The sequence below is a fragment of the Citrus clementina genome, unplaced genomic scaffold, assembly GCF_000493195.1.
Source record: "Citrus clementina cultivar Clemenules unplaced genomic scaffold, Citrus_clementina_v1.0 scaffold_9, whole genome shotgun sequence".
Classification (NCBI taxonomy): Eukaryota; Viridiplantae; Streptophyta; class Magnoliopsida; order Sapindales; family Rutaceae; genus Citrus; species Citrus x clementina.
The window spans coordinates 28,794,396-28,812,569 of NW_006261964.1; the positions used below are offsets into that span (position 1 = coordinate 28,794,396).

Consider the following 18,174-nt stretch of genomic DNA (forward strand, 5'->3'; position numbering starts at 1 on the left):
GGAATATGAAACGTCTATACATACAATGTCAACATAACTTTTCAGCCTTCATCTGTTCAAATTGCATCTCGATGCTCTTGATACCTGAATTAGTATATGAAACTTCAACCTCTAAATCTAAGCTTGTATGAATTTTGAAAAAAAATAATTAAATGCACTAAGAAGACGAATCCACTATTTAATGAGATCATGATAAAGAAACTTACCAAAATCAAGGAAAAATAGTAATTAAAAATAAATTTTATCCATAAAATACTTGTTAAAACCTAAATTTGAAGCTAGGATAATTAATATATATATAGCAAGAATCAGGCACAGTAATCTATAGCTCATGAATCGAGACATATATGAAACTAATCAAACTAATTCAAGCCACGGATCATTAAATTCTGAAATAAACTGCATGTATCTTACAAAATAGGAGAAATATCAGATAAAAACGGATCCTTACGAGTCTGTTTGTCAACCGAGAAAATGCAGGAAAATAAAAATTGTTAAAGGAAAATGAAATTTAGAAAAAGAAAGAAAAAAAAAAAAAAGGAAAGAAAGATAATAATGATTTGAATGGGAGAAACTTTTACCAGTAAAACGTCCTTGGGGAAGTTTTTATTCCGCGTGTGCTCCCCGTTTTCTATTATCAGGTAATATTGACCTATTTTTTATTTCCAATAATGCCCTTGTCGGTCGAAACAATATGTTTTGGCGGTTTAATTAAATCGGACAGCAAGGGTGGGCTATCATCTATCCATCTGCAGTGGAATGACCGCAAATTTCCGTTGATTTGACTTCTTTCGTCCTTTCAACTACTCTGTAAGTGCCACTTCGGCCTTGGTCGGAGTAGTGAGTTGCTGTATTTATTTATTTAATATTTAAAAAAAAAAAATTTTTTTCGTGCAATACGAGTGGAGTATGGACATCCCTCTTCTATAAGAGATTATTTATCTGGGCATGTACTTCACAGAATTCAATGTAATAATATAAATCTCAATCATGTATTTCTAATTGTAAATATCAGTGTAATATATCTGCTATAATAGCAGTTGTAAATATCTGTATAATGCAGTAATATGATGATTAATCAGTATTCAAAAAAAAAACTACTCTGTAAGTTCCTGGATAAATTTGCAGAGAATGTCAAAGAATTAGCGTCCGTTTTGGAATTGTCTTTGAGAAGTTGAGAAATGTTTTTGAAAATTATAAATTAGTATTTAGAAAATTTTTAAAAAAATTATTTTTAGTAAAATCGCTATAAGTTTTAAAAAATAAGAAAAGAGTAATTTCGTAGAAATCTTGATATATGTTATAAAAGTTTGAAATTATTCTTATTGATTTATAAATAAAATCATTAAAGAGATTGTTATTATTACTAATTATATTGAGGTAATAGAATAAAAAATAAAATAAATAATATAAAATATTTATTTTAGTTATTAATTATTATATATACACAATAAAAATATTATATATATGTGTTTATAAATATATAAATAAATTTTATTTAATATTATATTTAATTTAGTCATTTATATTTTTACAGTAGTTTAATAATAAGATTTATCAAACACATACAATTAATTATAAAACTCATAGTACTTTTAAAAGTAAAATTTTACTAAATATTTAATTAATTTTTTTTAATTGATAATTTTTACAGAACAGCTAACAACAATTATTTTAAAAGTTATATGTCCCTTAATCAAAATTATTTTTCAATAAATAAATAAAAATTCTAGCACCTTAATCTCAATTAAAATTAATTAGGGTAACTCATTACTCATTAAATAGAGATAATCTAAATAGAGTTTATTCTAATAGATAATTTTCCTTTTTATAAAGTTAAGTAAGAACTTTTTTTTTAATAATTTCACAGTAAAAAATTATTAAATTGTTTGTCCTAGTTTTAACGATTATAATGTAATTACATCAATAAACAAGCTTTTTAGGATCATATAATTAAAAAAAAAAGTTACTTTTTTAATATGAAATGAGTTAAAATTATTAAAACAAAAATGTGTATTTTATCCAAATTATTTTTTCTTGAAAAAATTTGGGTGTAAACTTCTGCTACATGCAACATCACATGGAGTTTTATTCTTGTGGCGTGATTTTTAATGAGAGGAGTATCGTATGGGAAATTGGGAATATCGTATCAAAATAAGTAAATAAAAGAATAAACTAATTTTTAAAAAAAAAGGAAAAAGAAGAAAAAGAAAAACAATATATAAAAACTTCGATACCTAAAATAAGCTCTCATATGCAGAGCCAATAGGAGGGATTGCCGAGAGCTCTCTTCTTCAATCTCTCAAAAGTACGCGCTTTTGATCTATTTTACATTCAACTTAAGCGAATAAAATTTGTCTATTTGAATTAATATCTCCAAGCTCCAGCTTTATTATACATGAATATGTAACATGTAATGTCGTGATCCTTTTTCCTTGATCTCGTTTTTTCTCTTTATCTTTGGCAATATTACTTCCATTGCTGGAAAATTACTGGGTTTATGTTCAATTTCCATTTTTAAATCGTATATGATTGTGGGTCGGTTTGTTTTCCTCAGTAGGTAGATGGGATCTCATTTTTTAGCACATTATTTATTTGTAGCTGTAATACTTTGTGATTAGATCCAATTTGTTTATTCTTTTGCTCCTATTTGGTTTTTTAGACATTCCAAGAATATGGAATGTATAATTCGATGTAATTAAATTGGGCTGTTTCATTGGTTTGGCTCTAAGATCATATGCTCTAGGATAATAAGAAGTGTCATGTTAACGACAAAATCTATTGTTGAATTTTCACTTCTTGTTAAAACTAAGATCCAACTGTTGTATTCTTTTGGATGCTTCGGATGTAGTTTTATTGGTAGAAAAAGAAGCTTGATTGAAGAAAAAAATTGCATAAGTTGTCTTTCCCTGAATGCAGTTACAGTTACAATTAGAGATGTAGTTTAAAAGCAAGTCTACCTGACAAAGAGTATGTTTGGAATTGAGGTTTTGTGGCTTTTAATCCACTGCTGTTGTAGAATAGATGCTGTAGTTGGTAAGTAAGAGTGGTTGATATATTATTAGCTTCCAAGTAAAAGTGGATTTTTATCAAACACTTCAGGTCCTCTGCTAAGCGTCAATGTTGAAATAGTTGGAATTGGCTTTCCTCCACACTATCTGAGGCCATAAGTTTGATCAGTTGTTCAGTAGCTAGATTTCCTATCATTATTTGTACGTGTGTATAATTGAGGTCTTACAAGTTTAATGCATGAGATTTTTTTCAAGTTTTCCTGGCATAAGTGTTTGCTATGAATTTAAACTGGCCACAGAGTGTTTGTTGCATGTCAATTGTATTTTAGATTGGATGTTCGAAATAATTGGACCTTAATAATTTCTGGATGTGAGATAATCATATTTCTATACTAATATGTGATTAAGAGTAAACAAAGATTGAGCTACATGAATTCAACTTCAATACCTTGATTTGGCTCTTTTTTTTTTTGTTGACCAGTCTTGATTAATAATTTTTTTTAATAATTGGACCTTATTAATTATTTTTTTTCAAGCAGTGTACATGAGTGAGACTTTGGTATTATGAAGCCCTTTTCTTCTCACGGTTGAAGGTTAGCGGGAATAAATACAAATTAACGTTAAAGAAGTTAGAGATGTTCTCGCTGTTTTATGGACTTTGGAAGTATATATTTACTAAGACTGAGTTTCATGTGCTCATTCTTGGAATTGACAAGGCTGGGAAAACGGTAATATGCTTTGCCGACTTCTCTTAATTATAGTTGTTACATTTTGCTTCTCCGAAACTCCATCAATATTAATCGTTTATCTTGGCTTTATCTATGTTGAATGTATCTGTTGAATTCATGACATTATCTTTTAATTTGTAGACTTTGTTGGAGAAGTTGAAGTCTGTCTACTCAAATGTGGAAGGCCTCCCACCTGATCGAATTGTTCCTACTGTGGGACTGAATATTGGTCGTATTGAAGTTTCAAATTCAAAGCTGGTCTTCTGGGATCTGGGTGGTCAGGCATGTGAGCGAAACCATCAATATTTTAATAATAATAATTATTATTATTATTTTCAGTTACACTTAAATAAGTCAGAGGTGCTGCTTCCTCATGCTATAGTAACATGGTTGTGGTTATGATTAGCAGATATGTGGTAGATCTTGATTTTTATTGATTCTAACAGCTTTAAGAGTTGCTTGCTTATTATGTGTTGTTTTCAGTTATGTAACAATTTCTTGATTTTCATTATTGGTATAAATAATCAAGTTCACACTGACAATGTTACTTATTAGTCTGGAGATGGCTAAGAAATAGTAGAAAACATTTTAGCTTCTACAAGTAGTCTCAAATAAAATCTATCATGATTAATTACAGTTGTTTTGTACTGGTCAATTATATTTTAGCCCTGTGATTTTCCACCTATTAAAATGATTCATGCTAGAACTAACAGTTTTCATGATATTACATTTCTGGAAACACTAGCTTCAGGTTTCCTTAGGCTTTTAAATTTTGACTTTTACGGCATCCAGCTTTATTCAGCTGATTTTAGTCTTCAGGCCTCCTTAGCTGTCAATTTTCATATTTTTAAAATCAAAATGGGAAAGAGGAGCTGAAAATTTAGGTTCTGAAAAGGATGTTTTCTTGCTCCATGTGAGGCTAACTGCTTATGATTGTCTTGTTTGATAGACAAAATTAGCTACATTCTTGATGTGTAACTTTTGTGGACTATATATTATCCACTGCAAACCTGAAGTCCTGGTCATTGATGATTTTTTTCAGCCTGGCCTTCGTTCAATTTGGGAGAAATATTATGAAGAGGCACATGCTGTGGTATTTGTAATTGATGCTGCTTGCCCTTCACGTTTTGAAGATTCAAAAACTGCTCTAGGCAAGTTATATGGAACTTTTGAATAGTTTGTCATTCTCAGTCTCTTGTGAGGAAGGTTGGAATTTGCAATACCTCAATGTACTCATATCTTAAATTTTTTCATACCAGAAAAGGTTCTTCGGAATGAGGATTTGCAAGGAGCGCCACTTTTGATACTAGCAAACAAACAGGTAATTTATTTTGTTATATCTTCTTTGTTGAATTTTCCAATATCAGTAGTCATTTTGTGAGTTGTTTCAATGCCAGGATCTTCCTGATGCTGTATCAGCTGATGAACTAGCACGATATCTAGACCTTAAGAAGTTGGATGAACGGGTTTGCATGTTTGAAGCAGTGTCAGGTTATGATGGGTAAGTTAGATGGTTCACAGGAAGACAAAAAGCTAGTAAAATATGCAATCTGATCTTGCATATATAATTGTATAGAGTTGGGATTGTAGTCAAATTTTCCTTATTCCATATCAACAATCTTTTGGGCACCGAAATGTGCACCTAAACAGCAGAAGTGATCGCATTTGAAATTTGGTTGCAGATTCGGAATAAAAGAAAGTGTAGAGTGGTTGGTCGAGGTAATGGAGAGGAGCAAGAGAACTGAAATGTTGAGAGCTCGTGCTGGTGCAAGTACTGGTTCAGTTTAGTAGGAACATTATATTAAATCACAGCTGATGTCCTCTGCCTTTTGTAGCTTCTGTAAATAAATCAGGATTGACATTAAAATTTGCCATGATTAGAGGTTGATTCTACCAATCGGTGCTTTCTTGTTTTAATTGTTGTGGGATTCAAATAGTCTTAATTCTTGAAAGTTTTGATTCTAATTCCATGGGCAAAACCCATATGAAGAGATTACCTGTGTCGCCTCTTTGTATTAGAATCTTAAAGCCTTAAATTGTCAAAATGTTCAATGATGACAGAAATATACACAAGGTTTATGTTCTTGTGACATGAATAGTCTTTTATAGTCTATAAGCCTGGCTTGGCAGATTGACACATTTAGCTAATACTGAAAATTAAAAGCACTTGCTTCAACTCAAACCCACTGATGCAAATGGATTCCATTCTACTTGACGAGTACTGAGAAGCTGCGGATTAGCTCTTTTCTTCACAACAGGTTATGGTTCTGGAACAAAACAACAAAAACAAAAGGGTGAGAAAGGAGGCTTCAATTGATCTTGTTTTAGGTACTAAATTAATTCTGTTGCAGAGCTGTAAAGTTAAATAAGTGCTCAACTAAGGAATGTCAAGTAAATTGATTTCTCTTTTGAGCAAGGAAGTCGCACAATGTAATCCAATGAAGATGGTATTGTACAAAAATAAACAAGAGTAAGTTTTGTAACATTATACTTCCCCACGAGTAAAGAATGCATGTTGCTTAAAAGATTAAGTTTTTTTTTTTCGAACCAGTCTTAGAAGATTAATCTACTTAGATGCATGTTTATATTAACTGTAATTGTTAAGAGATATTAAACAAAGAGTGGAGGCTTGCTGCATCGTAAATATTCCCTCAAGAAACCAAAAAATGTAAATCAGCAACAAACCTGAATACTTACTACTGGCACATATGAGTCAAGAGTCAAGAAACTAGCAATGCACAATTAAGAGTTAAATCATATTTAAGAAAGGGGAAGAAGAAGCTTGCTGGTACTGGATATTAGGGCTTGTGGTCTGGTGTTGAACAGAATCCGGTGTCGAATAATCCCAACAACTTCCAAATCCGTCCCTGCTGAACTACCCTCACAGCTCTGATCGACATCCATACATTTCACTTTCTTCAGCACCAGCAATGGCTTCTTCAAGGGCACTTTTGACCCCGTCAGTTCATGGTACCCAACTGTGAAAGTATAGCTCTCCTGAAAAAAAAGCAAAACAGTACAACCCAGAATCAGGGGCATGCTTGCAATTATTCTGCTTCAGATGATGAAATAAGTAGAGAAAGTAAACGTAAATCTTATTATTAAAATCTTAAAACCTGAGATGAAGGTCGGCAAAGTTCACCGATGACGAGGTTCTGGAGGCGATCTTGAAAAGAGGGTTGAACTTCGACGAAGCCTTGTAATTCTATGATTGCCCATTCTCTACAAGACTCCGCACCGCAGCCACACTTGATTCGAATCTGCATTTTTTTTTTCTCTCTCTCTCTCTATTTTATTTTTTTCTTTCGCCTTGATTTTTCTAAGCTAGATTGCAATATTAGGCTAAAATGAAAATTTAACCTTGGGCTCGTGGGAGAGAAGAGAAGAACATTGATTTGGGAATTTTGGCGGCAAGCAGTTGGGTCCTGGCGCCTTGGAGATGTACGATGTCGTTTAATCTATTGCTGAGGAGGGCCTTCATTATTTAAAAAAAAAAAATTTTCTTTCAATTTCTAAAAATCCAACCTTATTACAAAAACAACCCCACTTCTTCTTCTTCTTCTTCTTCTTCTTCTTCTTCTTCTTTTTACTTTATTATCAAAAAATAAGTGTTTCAAATATAAATACTTGTAAGTCGCGTTAAATAAACGAGCATTCTGTGAATTAATTACTTACCGATTACTCATAGACAGTCTAACACGAGTACATGACAGATAACTCAAAGATATTTATATTCAAAATGTTCATTTTAGCCATTAAGGGGGTTAAAAATAGAATGCTTTTTTCAGCATTGAATAATGAAAATCCAAATTTCCCCTTGTGTGCTGGATTCCGAAACGGAAATACTAAACACTGATCAACAACATTATCTTTGATCAACATCGTAGGTTAGACAAACAACGAAGAAACAGAAAATAGAATAAAAGAAGGGAATTCCAGGAAAGTTTTTAAAAAAGGTTCCAAGTCTTCAACTAAACACTAGCACTACCAAACTCAGAAAAGGTTTTTTTTTATTACATTTGGACTGTCAAGCTAACTAGAGAGTTTACCGGCTAAAAGAAGCTAATGTTACTAAGCATCGGTATCCCAATGAAAATTTCTGATGCACAGCGACTGCCGAAAAGGTTTAAAGCACTGTTCTACAAAGCTTTCTGACTATACAATTGGAAGTTAGTTCATGCAGATTGCCCTTCAATGGCATTCATTGCACCTCTTTTCACTTTGTTGGTGAAAACCTGATCCACCTGGATTTTGGATGCTTAAGTTACCTGTCCGAGCTTGTTCTCTTGACACGGGCTTCTCCAGGGAGTCAAATTGCTGGCACAAGAACTCAGTTTGGCAGAAGTTGTTATTCGGTTGTGTTTGTGATGAGTTAATTTGCTGCTGGAAGTAATCCTGGACGTCCCAATCATTACCCACTGGGATTGCACCAGTAAGAGTTTTTATGGCAAACTCAATACATGGGTCTCTCCAGATATCTGCAAAAGGCAAATCGAGGGGATTTTCCAGCTTCTCATCAGTTTTAAGTTTGCTTTCAACATTTGCGGCTTGTTCTTCTGAAGTAGCTAGGTTCTCCTGTTTTTCCTCGCCTTCATTCTCCCTTTTCTTTCCAGCTTGCCCTTCCAAAAATGCAAAGCCCTCAGATTTGCCACTATTTGATTCAAGCGACACTTCTTTGTCACTGGAAGTCTCAAAAGTTTCTCCAGTAAGAGTTTTAATTGCAAATGCAATACAAGGGTCTGACAATAAATCCCCAAAAGGCAGGTCAATAAGGGGACTCGGATTCTTATCAGCCTCGATGTCAGTTTCAATATTGTCTGGATGCTTCATAGTCAAATCGACAGCACATCCTTGCGGCTGGTCACTCTTACATCCCGTTTCAATCTTTCCTGAAGAGGCATTCAGATCCCCAGAAGGATGCTTGGCCTCACTTGTAGCCGAGGAAACTTCTGTGCTTTTAGAAGTGTCAAAGGCGCAGTTTGCTTCAGGCTTGGCCTCAAGCTGATCTGGTTGCTGTGATGCCAGATGTACCTGACTGCCAGAGCAAAAAGCCTCAACTGTACTACTGGCTTCTATCTTATCCGACTGTTTACGACGCACTCGATTACTAGTTTTTAGTTCTGGTGTTGGATCAAGTGCAAGCCCAGCAAGTCGTTTTGAAGCTCGACGAGGCAAGTCAAACACTTTCTTCTTCCTGGACCTACTCTTTCCAAGTGTGGTATTCATAGTTTCATCCATCATCTCCCCAACATCTGATGACTGCCCCTGTGGGAGGACTACCACTACAGGAGTTGAAAGCACGTTTTTATCAGAATCTTTCCTGTAATCCATTTTGTCAGAATCCTTGGCTTCTGAAAGGTTTGAACCCCTCAGCTCGGTTCCAGCCTCAACTGCAATATGCATTAAATTTATATTAAAGGCAAGATTTCAATTAGTAACGGACATTCGTGAGAACCCAAGGAAACCAAGAATACATCCTCCAATATCAGCAGATACTGTAAATAACAAAAGATCAAATGGTGTATCTTGTTTGCTTGCTACAAGTTCCCTAAATGATTGCATGGCAATTGAAGAGTCTCCTTGTTAGTGGACATTAAAACAATGTGTCAAGCTGAGATGGATATTTAGGACTTTACCCTGACCAGAAGTATGTTCAGAGTGGGATATGCATTCTCTCGTACCCGCAGAATCAAGTGCATCTTCATCCTTCGCTACCTCACTCAACTTTGTACTCTGGCTTGTAATATCTGTTTCTGTCCCAGTGACTTCTAATTTCTGTTTCTTGGTAGCTGTCGGCGACTGAGAAAAGACAAGAAGAATAAAATTAATAAAAATAAAAATAAAAATAGGTAACTGAGAATTTTAATGCAAACAACAGTTCCACCTGGCATTGCATGGAAAGAAGGAAAATAATAAAAAATTGAATGCCATAAATGCTGCAAGAATGTATAATTTCGACAAAGCAAGTTACTAAAAGTACTTTCTTGTCCTATTATTGGGTATATATGGCATCTTTGGAGGTTGAAAATATCGAAAACTGTTTTCAAGAATGTAATGATTCGAGTACGGATAAACATATGGGCCAACAGCAGTGAAATATCTAATAATAAACATGCACTCCATCACAGTTTAATATGCCACCACCAAACCTAAAAAAATGAATGTTTACAAATCGATGTAGTCTTGCAGAATCAATGGCATTATTAAAGTATCTCAAGTCCTTTTTTCCAACAAAAAGATGGATTGTATACTAGTTGCGTTTGCACTGATCAGCGAGCTTCAGTATTTAATATCCTCTATTTTCAGGTGGTGTTTCAGTTGATGCCACAAAATGTTGCTGAGCTTTCTGTTAGCAAGATATTGGTGGGTGCGAACAAGAAAAGATCACACAGAGCATATCCGTTAACTGCGGTGTATATTGTATCTAAATAAGAAGTAATAAAGGGAATTTCAGGGACTGCAGATTTATTTAGAAACTCAAACTAGTGATTTCCGAGATTGTTCAAATAGCTTCCAGTATCTTCTTTAAATAGTTCTTTCATGTAATTTCATTGTAAAATAATTTGTTATTTCCTCTAGTTTCTGGTGCTCCTATATGTCCATTGTGTATTAGGGGTTGCAATGGATTTTGGTGTTTTTTCATGATAAAATATAACAGACAGCTCGTTACTTAATCATTCTAAGGAAAAACTTTGTTGTTGGTAATGTTTGATCACAATAGGGAACTGTTTTACTTACTAAAAATCTGCAGAATAGATTTAACAATTAATAACAAGAAATAGAGAATGTATTTGAAATCCAAAGATAGATACTCTAGCTCATTTAATTGCTTGATGAAACAAATATATAGACTTGGAGTGCCCAATAATGAGCAGGCTTACATTGTCTTTATCATCTTCCAGGTCCTCCTCATCCTGGTTGCCATCATCCTTAGGTTTGTATGCCAACCTTCCTATCTCGCCAGTTTCAACATATCGAACTGCATCCTTCATAGATCGGAATATATAACCACTAGCAGGATCAATGTAATACTGCAGAAGATAAATTTTTTATTAGAAATGTACCTTATTTAAACAGTCAGAACAATTTTTTTTGTCAAAAAAAACTATAAATTGTATTAATGATGAAGAGTCGTTATAGGGAGTGGACCAGCTGTCCACTGAGAAAGCAAAATAATGAAAACTTTTCTGAGCAACTAATAAACTCTAAAATCAGCCAAGCAAAAACTAGAATCTCATGATAAAGTCAAAAGAATGAACAACAGCAAGAAAAAAATAGTGCTAAAACTACCAAAATACACCAAAAAATGGAAGTGATAGTTGAATACCGGATCTCTTCGGACTTTACGTCCTGTCTTTGTCACTTTAATTTCTTTAGTCCAGCCTGGAGGTAACCCGTCGGGTGTGTCCTTCTCGATTATGATCTACATTCAACTTTCCTCTCAGAAAACAAAAAAGCGAGATAAAAAAAAAAATCACAAAACAAATAAAAGCACACTGAGTAGCTTGTGTCAAGCAAGAGACAACAGACTATTTTTCCCCGATTGCTTGCTAGGTCTCTTCAGATTTAATATTGAGATAGTGAAAACCTCCTACCTTGGAATTGAAATAAGTCAAGGGAACAAGTTGCACTGCAATGAGCCCAACAATCTTAAACACACTAATTTATCACCAAAGAAAGCAGAAAAAAGCACCACCAAAAGATTCCGTCAACCATTCTCCATAGATCTTTATTAATCAGTTTCTTCCGTTATAACTTTCAATTGTTAATGAACCCACAGTAAGAATTATTAATAAATTTAACGACCACAATGTTCACAAAAAGTAACAAGTGAAGAATGTCAGAATAGGTTGAAGAATGTGGAATTGTACATAGATATGGATAAAGCTGCAAAGAATATGTACCAATAGATAACAATACCATAAGGGGTAAAGAATAAAAAGTAAGGAAGCTTTTGCAAGTGCAGTCGAGGAAGTTATCCGAAGAGGATGACTTAGCCAAAGCTCAAAAAAGGATGCCTTTAAACATTGCTACTCCCTCACAGAGAATGATGATATAATCAACTAACCTACTTTAGGTTGCCTAAAAACTACAAAAAAATATGTTAGTCTCTTGGTTTGAAATATGGCTTTTAATTTGAGACAACCAGAAAGAATAATGATGTGAAAGAAACATTTAAAATACATTTGAAGGCTTTTTCAAATACTTCCTCTCACAAAAGGCTTTGCCAAACATTCCTGAATGTATCCTTAATTTTATTTATTTTTTATTAACAATAACCTTGCTTCTGTCATGGCTTGCTCGCAACATGAGAATGCCGATGAACTTTTTAAACAACTTCACATGTATCCTCATATTATTAATAATCTCAGTATTATAAATTTAACATGCAATTCATACAACATGCAACAGATTTGTGCCCTTCTTCATTATCTATCTCACACAAGAAACACAGTCTTAATCTCCACCATTTCAATTCTTTGTAAATTTTTAAGAAAACTAACCCTTTTCCTCAAAATTTACAAACAAGCTAAATATTACATGCAAGCCATAATTCTTCCTATATGTAAACAAAAGTTTCTACACTTCTACATAATCAAATTTAAAAAAAAAAATCCATTGTCAGTACTTTTGATGATTTAGTGACACGAAAGAAAAATTAGAAATATGTGTGAAGTTGTTTTCAAATACTTACAGTCATAACAACCTTCTCGAAACATTCTCGAATTTATTCTTATTTAAAATATCTATTAAAAACCTTCCTTCCATTACTGCCTGCTTGATACAGGAGAATGCCACCGTTCCTACATGCATCCGCATGTATTATTTTGTACCCTCCGTATTACAACCACATGAATAAACTAACATGCAGTGGAGAAACCATGAAACAGAATTCTTTCCCATTTCGTTATTTATCTACCCAGACACCATGCACACGGTGTTTATCTCCACCATTTCAATTCTCACTATATTCAAGAAAATCAAATCTTTCCGGAAAAATTTACAAACAAGCTAAAACTTACATGCAACCCACAATTCTTCCCATAGGTAAACATAAGTCACTACACCAACAAACGTTCTACCCTAGCTGTCAAACTTATACTAAAATGTTGCTCCAAATTCAAGAAGAAACTGCTTCTTAAAGCACAAAGATAACTCTTTTACTCCCAAATGAAAAGTCCAATCTAAGAACAAGTATCCCGACAGTAAAACAGAAACAAACCAGAAACATATGATAAAGATCTTCAATTGCTAAAGCTATAACCGCTTTCTCACCCACAAAAACGTAACCATATAGATATATATATATATATTTTTTTTTTTGAAAATTAAAAAAAAAAAAAAAAACCTCAAAGATTGCAGCCCCAGCAGTAAAATCAAGATCAACCCATCAATGAGAAAGCAAAGATCTTTACATACAATCATGAAGCTAAAAGAAAAATAATAATAATAATAATAAGAGTAAAAAATTATTAGAGAATAAATAAAAGGAAACGGTTAATTAAACAAATTACCTTGTCTTTTTTACCATTCTTTCTCACTCGGACCTCCACTCTGCAGCCATCAGGCAGCAGCTCATCGCTGTTTTCCCGGTCACCCATTCACCGGAATCCCAGGGTCTCCGGTAAGAACAAGACGCAAAAGGAATAAACAAAAGAAGAGGGGAAAAAAAAAAAAAAAAAAACGGGTCTTTTTATTTTTCTTTCTTAGCTCAGCTGGCTGTATGTGTATGTTAATGTGACGACTGACGAGTCAAGGACAAAGGCTATTTTGGAGATGGAGTTTACTGTTCGGACAAAACAAGACTTGTAAGTGGGGATTCTTACAGTTACCACGTGTTCCCAAATTTCCCGTGTTGCTGTTGGTGCCATCGAAACGTGACCCCCCCGCCCACTCGCTCTTATTAATTTACTTCTTGTTAGCAGTATTTTATATATATCTCTCTCTCTCTCTCTCTTTTCCAATGTTTAATCTTCTCCTCAGCAATCTTTTTTTCCTTTCCCAGTGTGTGTGATGGTGACCGAGTGCTTTGTATTGCCTTATCAATTACCTCATTTTCCTCCTAAAATAAAGACGCAGTGTACATTGGAGATAATAACTCATTTGTCCTAAATCACCATTATAAGAAATAAAGAGTCTGGAAATGAACATTTCCGATATCTTCAGTTAAATTTTCATCTCTCCAAATAAATAAATATATTAATTAAAGAAATTATGACAAGAAAGCATAAAACGGGTATTTAAAAATTTATATATTTTCTTGAACAAAAAGTGAGTGAGTGTGTTGTGTGTGTGTGTGTGTGTGTGTGTTAGCTTGGTATTCTTTCGCCCTTTTTAGATAATGGATGCCACTGTCGCACACGTAAACTGAGTGCAGTCTATTATTGTAACTTATGCCAATCATAGACGACCACGTAGCCGTTGATTCAGTACACTGTACTTGGAGAAGACAACAGCTCGACTCTGCGATGGAAAATGCATTTTAGAAAAGGTTCCGATTCTTCGGCTTCTTCTGTCCTTTCTTCAATGCGGTGTACGTTACGTTTCTTTTCATTTGATGGGCCTTCGGAGGCCCAATTTGAGTCTTAACAATCGAAATTTTTTTTTTTTTGAAACTGATTAAGCATCGGATTACTGTATTACACAGATATATATACAATTACTATGACAGCCGGTTATTACATTGATATTTACAATCAAATATATATATATGGGACTTATATTATTATATTTTTATTTTATGAAGTACATGTCCATCCCAAATACTCCTCACGGAGGAGGGATGTCTCTACTCCACTCGCATTTTGCAAGGGAGAAAGATGTTTATAGAAATCTCCACACAATTATGTTTAATTGGAGAAGGTTGAGTCCGTAGGAACTCGAAGCATGACTATGAGGCCAATGGTCCACCACTGGACTACAAGCCCAATTTGAGTCTTAACAATCGAACTTTGAAAAGCTCAATTGAAGCTTTTCATGTTCAAAAAATTTCTTGTCGAATAAAATACATTATTCCTGCTAACGTTCTTAAAAAAAAATGGAGCCAAAGTGACAATTGACGTAGAAGAAACTTAACAGCGAAGCCTTGTAAAAACTGAAAACATTGTTGAAGCATCACTTGGTTATTGATCCTTGTCCTGTTTCTTGAACAACGACTATTTTTTTCTTGAAGGCTTGAACAATGAAACCAGTGGGACTTGTTTTTTTGTGCGATTTGGCAGTTTGTAACAAAGGGAACAAAGTCACTGCAGTGAGCTACGATTTAGCATGATTTAATTTATTGACTCCATCTCTCATGCCAATATATATATATATATATATATATATATATATATATATATATATATTAATGTAAACACACTACTAAACTATATAATTTAATAGAGAGAATGTTTAATTTATTATTAAATCATATAATTTAATTAGAGATAATAAATTGTGAGCTTGAATCAGAATATGTTATTGTTAATAGATCCAAACCCTCTGAAAGTCCGTAGTTTAGGCCTCCGTTAAATTTTTAAATAAATTTTTAACAAAGTTAAAAGTTAAAAAAAAAGGAATATTTAAATTAAAAATAATTATTCAATACATAATAGACTAATAGTCTAATACACAAAATACTAGCAATACAACATAGTAAACTACAAATAATGCTTACAAATCCTTAATTAGGTCCATTCACAGTAAACTTTAAAAATTTTGACATATGTCAATAGCCTGACAATGCGGACTGGGTCTAAAGTCCGTAAGTTTGGGCCGATTGACTCAGACTTTTTTGTCCACCCTTAGTTTAATAAAATTAATATTCAATTAATTATAAAATCATATGATTTATGGTGCGTTTGTGATTGAGATTGAGCAACTATATCTTAAAAGATATAATGCTACAGTGTGTGGTAAACACTAATTGTTATAGCTTAGAAGCTATATTGATTTGATTTTTCATTTGTATAATAAAAAATTTGTTATATCTTTAATTTTATCAAAATTATTAATTAAAATTTATATTTACTATATATTATTAAATTTTATTTCATAGTTACAACTTTTTTTCACAACAGCTGTTATTTAAAAATTACAGCACTTCAATCCCAAACAGGACCTTAATAACATATCCATATAAAAAATAATAATAATACTAAATGAGGGCATCCATGTGTATTTATATATATATATATCCTTACTTCGATGCCACTAAAATATAACAAAAACACATATTTCAATACGTTAGAAATTATTTTTTTTTTCTATTAGTGTATTGAAGTTTGTGTGTGTGTGTGTGTGTGTGTGTGTGTGTGTGTGTGTGTGCGTTTTGGATTAATGGTATCTTCACTTTGTTAAAATAATAATTTCCTCATTATAAAAAAAATTATATGTATAAATTCTCAAGTTAGGATGGCTAAATGCAGATTTTTTGTGCATTCGCTATTACAATTAATTGAGCAAGAACACTATAACATTATATGGTGTAATAACGAATCCACACGAAATCCACATTTAGGCATCCGAACATGAGAGGCTCTATTTGTGTGCGCGTGTGTGCATGTGTGCGTTTATACTCAAGTGCGGGCATCTTAGTTTTGTTTTTTTATGCATATATGTTATTAAATCATATGGTTCTATAGTTAATTGAACACTATTAAACCACATAGTTTAGTAGTGAATTGAACATTAATTCCATTATACTATATGACTTAATAATATGTCCGCATAATAAACAAATAAGAGTGTGTTGTTAGAATATTAAAAAAAATATACATTAAAGACTTTTTTTTTTCCTTCTAAGTAACATTCCTACTTTTAGGGGCGGACAAAAAACCGTAGTGTTAAAAAAACTGAACCGAACCGACGATTTTTTTTAATTCGGTTCGGTTTTTATTTTTTAAAAAAACCGAATATACCGTTTGTAAAAAAAACCGAAATGTCGGTTCGGTATTCGGTTTACTTAGCTGTAGGGGTGGGCAAAAAAACCGTAGTGTTAAAAATACCGAACCGAACCGATGGTTTTTTCTAATTCGGTTCGGTTTTTATTTTTTTAAAAAACCGAATATACCGTTTGTAAAAAAAACCGAAATGTCGGTTCGGTATTCGGTTTACTTAGCTGAACCGAAAAACCGAACCGAAAAACCGAATTATTTTTTTATTTTATTCAAATCAAACATGTGTTAATAATTTTATTCAAATCAAACATGATTTTATTCAAATCAAACATGTGTTAATAATTTTATTCAAATCAAACATGATTTTATTCAAATCAAACATGTGTTATTTCTCTTTATAACATTATGATTATGTTTATATAGATGAAATATTGGAGTTTGGTTATGTATTTTGAAATTTTAATATTTCATATTTTGGGAGTATCTTATTAATAGTTAGTAAGATATTAGTGATAAAATGTGTTTTGAATACTTTGTATTTATTGTTAATATTTGTAATAAAATTAGGATAAATTAATTGTTGAAAAAAATTATTACATTCATGAGGCCCAATGGGCTAAAAAATTAAAAATTAAAAATAGGCCCAATAGGCCCAGAACCGAAAAAACCGAACCGAACCGAACCGATCCGAAAAGAACCGTTTGAGTTCGGTTCTTTTTTAATTCGGTTTTTATTCGGTTCTTTTTATAAAATAACCGATTTAAATCGGTTCTACTTAATTTCGAACCGAACCGAACCGTGCCCACCCCTACTTAGCTGAACTGAAAAACCGAACCGAAAAACCGAACCGAAAAACCGAATTATTTTTTTATTTTATTCAAATCAAACATATGTTATTTCTCTTTATAACATTATGATTATGTTTATATAGATGGAGTATTGGAGTTTGGTTATGTATTTTGAAATTTTAATATTTCATATTTTGAGAGTATCTTATTAATAGTTAGTAAGATATTAGTGATAAAATGTGTTTTGAATACTTTGTATTTATTGTTAATATTTGTAATAAAATTAGGATAAATTAATTGTTGAAAAAAATTATTACATTCATGAGGCCCAATGGGCTAAAAATTTAAAAATTCAAAATAGGTCCAGAACCGAAAAAACCGAACCGAACCGAATCGATCTGAAAAGAACCGTCTGAGTTCAGTTCTTTTTATAAAATAACCGATTTAAATCAGTTCTACTTAATTTCGAACTGAACCGAACCGAACCGAACCGTGCCCACCCCTACCTACTTTTTTAAAATGAGGATATATATCCTTCTTAGAGAATATATATGTTATCTATCTTGAATTTATCTATCTTGAACTCTCTAGAAAAATGATAATACTTTCTTGCAAGCTCATCTTATGTACTTGTAGACAGCCAAAAGTTGACTTCTCTTAACACCTGTACGTACTCAAGAGACATGATGTTCTTGGTCTTTAATCTTATCTCTTCCGCAAACTAATATGCAAGAACTTGTCTGAAAAACCAAATTCATGCCAAGCA

General features: G+C 32.8%; 4 protein-coding genes across 15 annotated transcripts in view; 1 reads left to right on the forward strand and 3 right to left on the reverse strand.

Moving 5' to 3' along the window:
- The window catches only part of LOC18031291 (protein phosphatase inhibitor 2), a 4,380-nt gene extending 3,583 nt beyond the window's left edge, over nt 1–797 (reverse strand). For 2 of the 8 annotated variants that reach the window (XR_002904259.1, XM_024178955.1), the window contains exon 1: nt 582–797. The gene's annotated coding sequence lies outside the window, so the exon portion shown is untranslated. Of the gene's footprint in view, nt 1–24; nt 85–414; nt 561–581 lie in introns of those variants that run through there. The other 6 variants (XM_024178963.1, XM_024178959.1, XM_024178966.1 and 3 more) reach the window with 6 other exon arrangements.
- A 1,412-nt stretch (nt 798–2,209) lies between these two features.
- Nucleotides 2,210–5,730, forward strand: LOC18033341 (ADP-ribosylation factor-related protein 1). Of its 2 annotated transcripts, none has more exons than XM_006421829.2 (7): nt 2,210–2,308; nt 3,551–3,739; nt 3,881–4,021; nt 4,782–4,890; nt 4,999–5,060; nt 5,137–5,240; nt 5,422–5,730. In XM_006421829.2, the coding sequence occupies exons 2-7, from the start codon at nt 3,647–3,649 to the stop codon at nt 5,525–5,527; spliced, it is 615 nt and encodes a 204-aa protein (XP_006421892.1). In that variant the 5' UTR covers nt 2,210–2,308; nt 3,551–3,646; the 3' UTR covers nt 5,528–5,730. The 2 variants fall into 2 exon arrangements, with proteins under 2 accessions (XP_006421892.1, XP_024040790.1); XM_024185022.1 differs by lacking the exon at nt 2,210–2,308 and adding an exon at nt 2,331–2,413.
- A 104-nt stretch (nt 5,731–5,834) lies between these two features.
- On the reverse strand, nt 5,835–7,230 carry LOC18033463 (putative uncharacterized protein DDB_G0287975). Of its 2 annotated transcripts, none has more exons than XR_002905616.1 (3): nt 6,856–7,230; nt 6,437–6,736; nt 5,835–6,006 (listed from the first exon to the last, which is right to left on the reverse strand). XR_002905616.1 is itself a non-coding variant. In XM_006421830.2 (3 exons), exons 1-3 carry the CDS (start codon nt 7,003–7,005, stop codon nt 5,999–6,001), a joined length of 363 nt encoding a protein of 120 aa, XP_006421893.1. In that variant the 5' UTR covers nt 7,006–7,230; the 3' UTR covers nt 5,835–5,998. The 2 variants fall into 2 exon arrangements, 1 of the variants encoding a protein (XP_006421893.1); XM_006421830.2 differs by having other exon boundaries at nt 6,532–6,736.
- Nucleotides 7,231–7,638: 408 nt separating this feature from the next.
- On the reverse strand, nt 7,639–13,646 carry LOC18032909 (methyl-CpG-binding domain-containing protein 13). Of its 3 annotated transcripts, none has more exons than XM_024180064.1 (5): nt 13,255–13,646; nt 11,067–11,162; nt 10,621–10,770; nt 9,421–9,538; nt 7,639–9,021 (listed from the first exon to the last, which is right to left on the reverse strand). In XM_024180064.1, exons 1-5 carry the CDS (start codon nt 13,339–13,341, stop codon nt 7,931–7,933), a joined length of 1,542 nt encoding a protein of 513 aa, XP_024035832.1. In that variant the 5' UTR covers nt 13,342–13,646; the 3' UTR covers nt 7,639–7,930. The 3 variants fall into 3 exon arrangements, with proteins under 3 accessions (XP_024035832.1, XP_024035828.1, XP_006421896.1); XM_024180060.1 differs by having other exon boundaries at nt 7,639–9,129; XM_006421833.2 differs by having other exon boundaries at nt 7,639–9,129; nt 9,376–9,538; nt 13,255–13,645.
- Between the last annotated feature and the right edge of the window lie 4,528 nt (nt 13,647–18,174).

Coding starts and splice junctions, on each gene's coding strand:
- LOC18032909 (XM_006421833.2), bottom strand. CDS start 13,341: ATGGGTGACCGGGAAAACAGCGATGAGCTGCTGCCTGATGGCTGCAGA. Junction 11,163..13,254: donor AGAATGGTAAAAAAGACAAG/GTAATTTGTTTA, acceptor AGTTGAATGTAG/ATCATAATCGAGAAGGACAC. Junction 9,130..9,375: donor TGAACATACTTCTGGTCAGG/GTAAAGTCCTAA, acceptor TGCATATTGCAG/TTGAGGCTGGAACCGAGCTG.
- LOC18033341 (XM_006421829.2), top strand. CDS start 3,647: ATGTTCTCGCTGTTTTATGGACTTTGGAAGTATATATTTACTAAGACT. Junction 5,061..5,136: donor TGATACTAGCAAACAAACAG/GTAATTTATTTT, acceptor TTTCAATGCCAG/GATCTTCCTGATGCTGTATC. Junction 5,241..5,421: donor GCAGTGTCAGGTTATGATGG/GTAAGTTAGATG, acceptor ATTTGGTTGCAG/ATTCGGAATAAAAGAAAGTG.
- LOC18033463 (XM_006421830.2), bottom strand. CDS start 7,005: ATGCAGATTCGAATCAAGTGTGGCTGCGGTGCGGAGTCTTGTAGAGAA. Junction 6,737..6,855: donor TTTGCCGACCTTCATCTCAG/GTTTTAAGATTT, acceptor CTTTTTTTTCAG/GAGAGCTATACTTTCACAGT.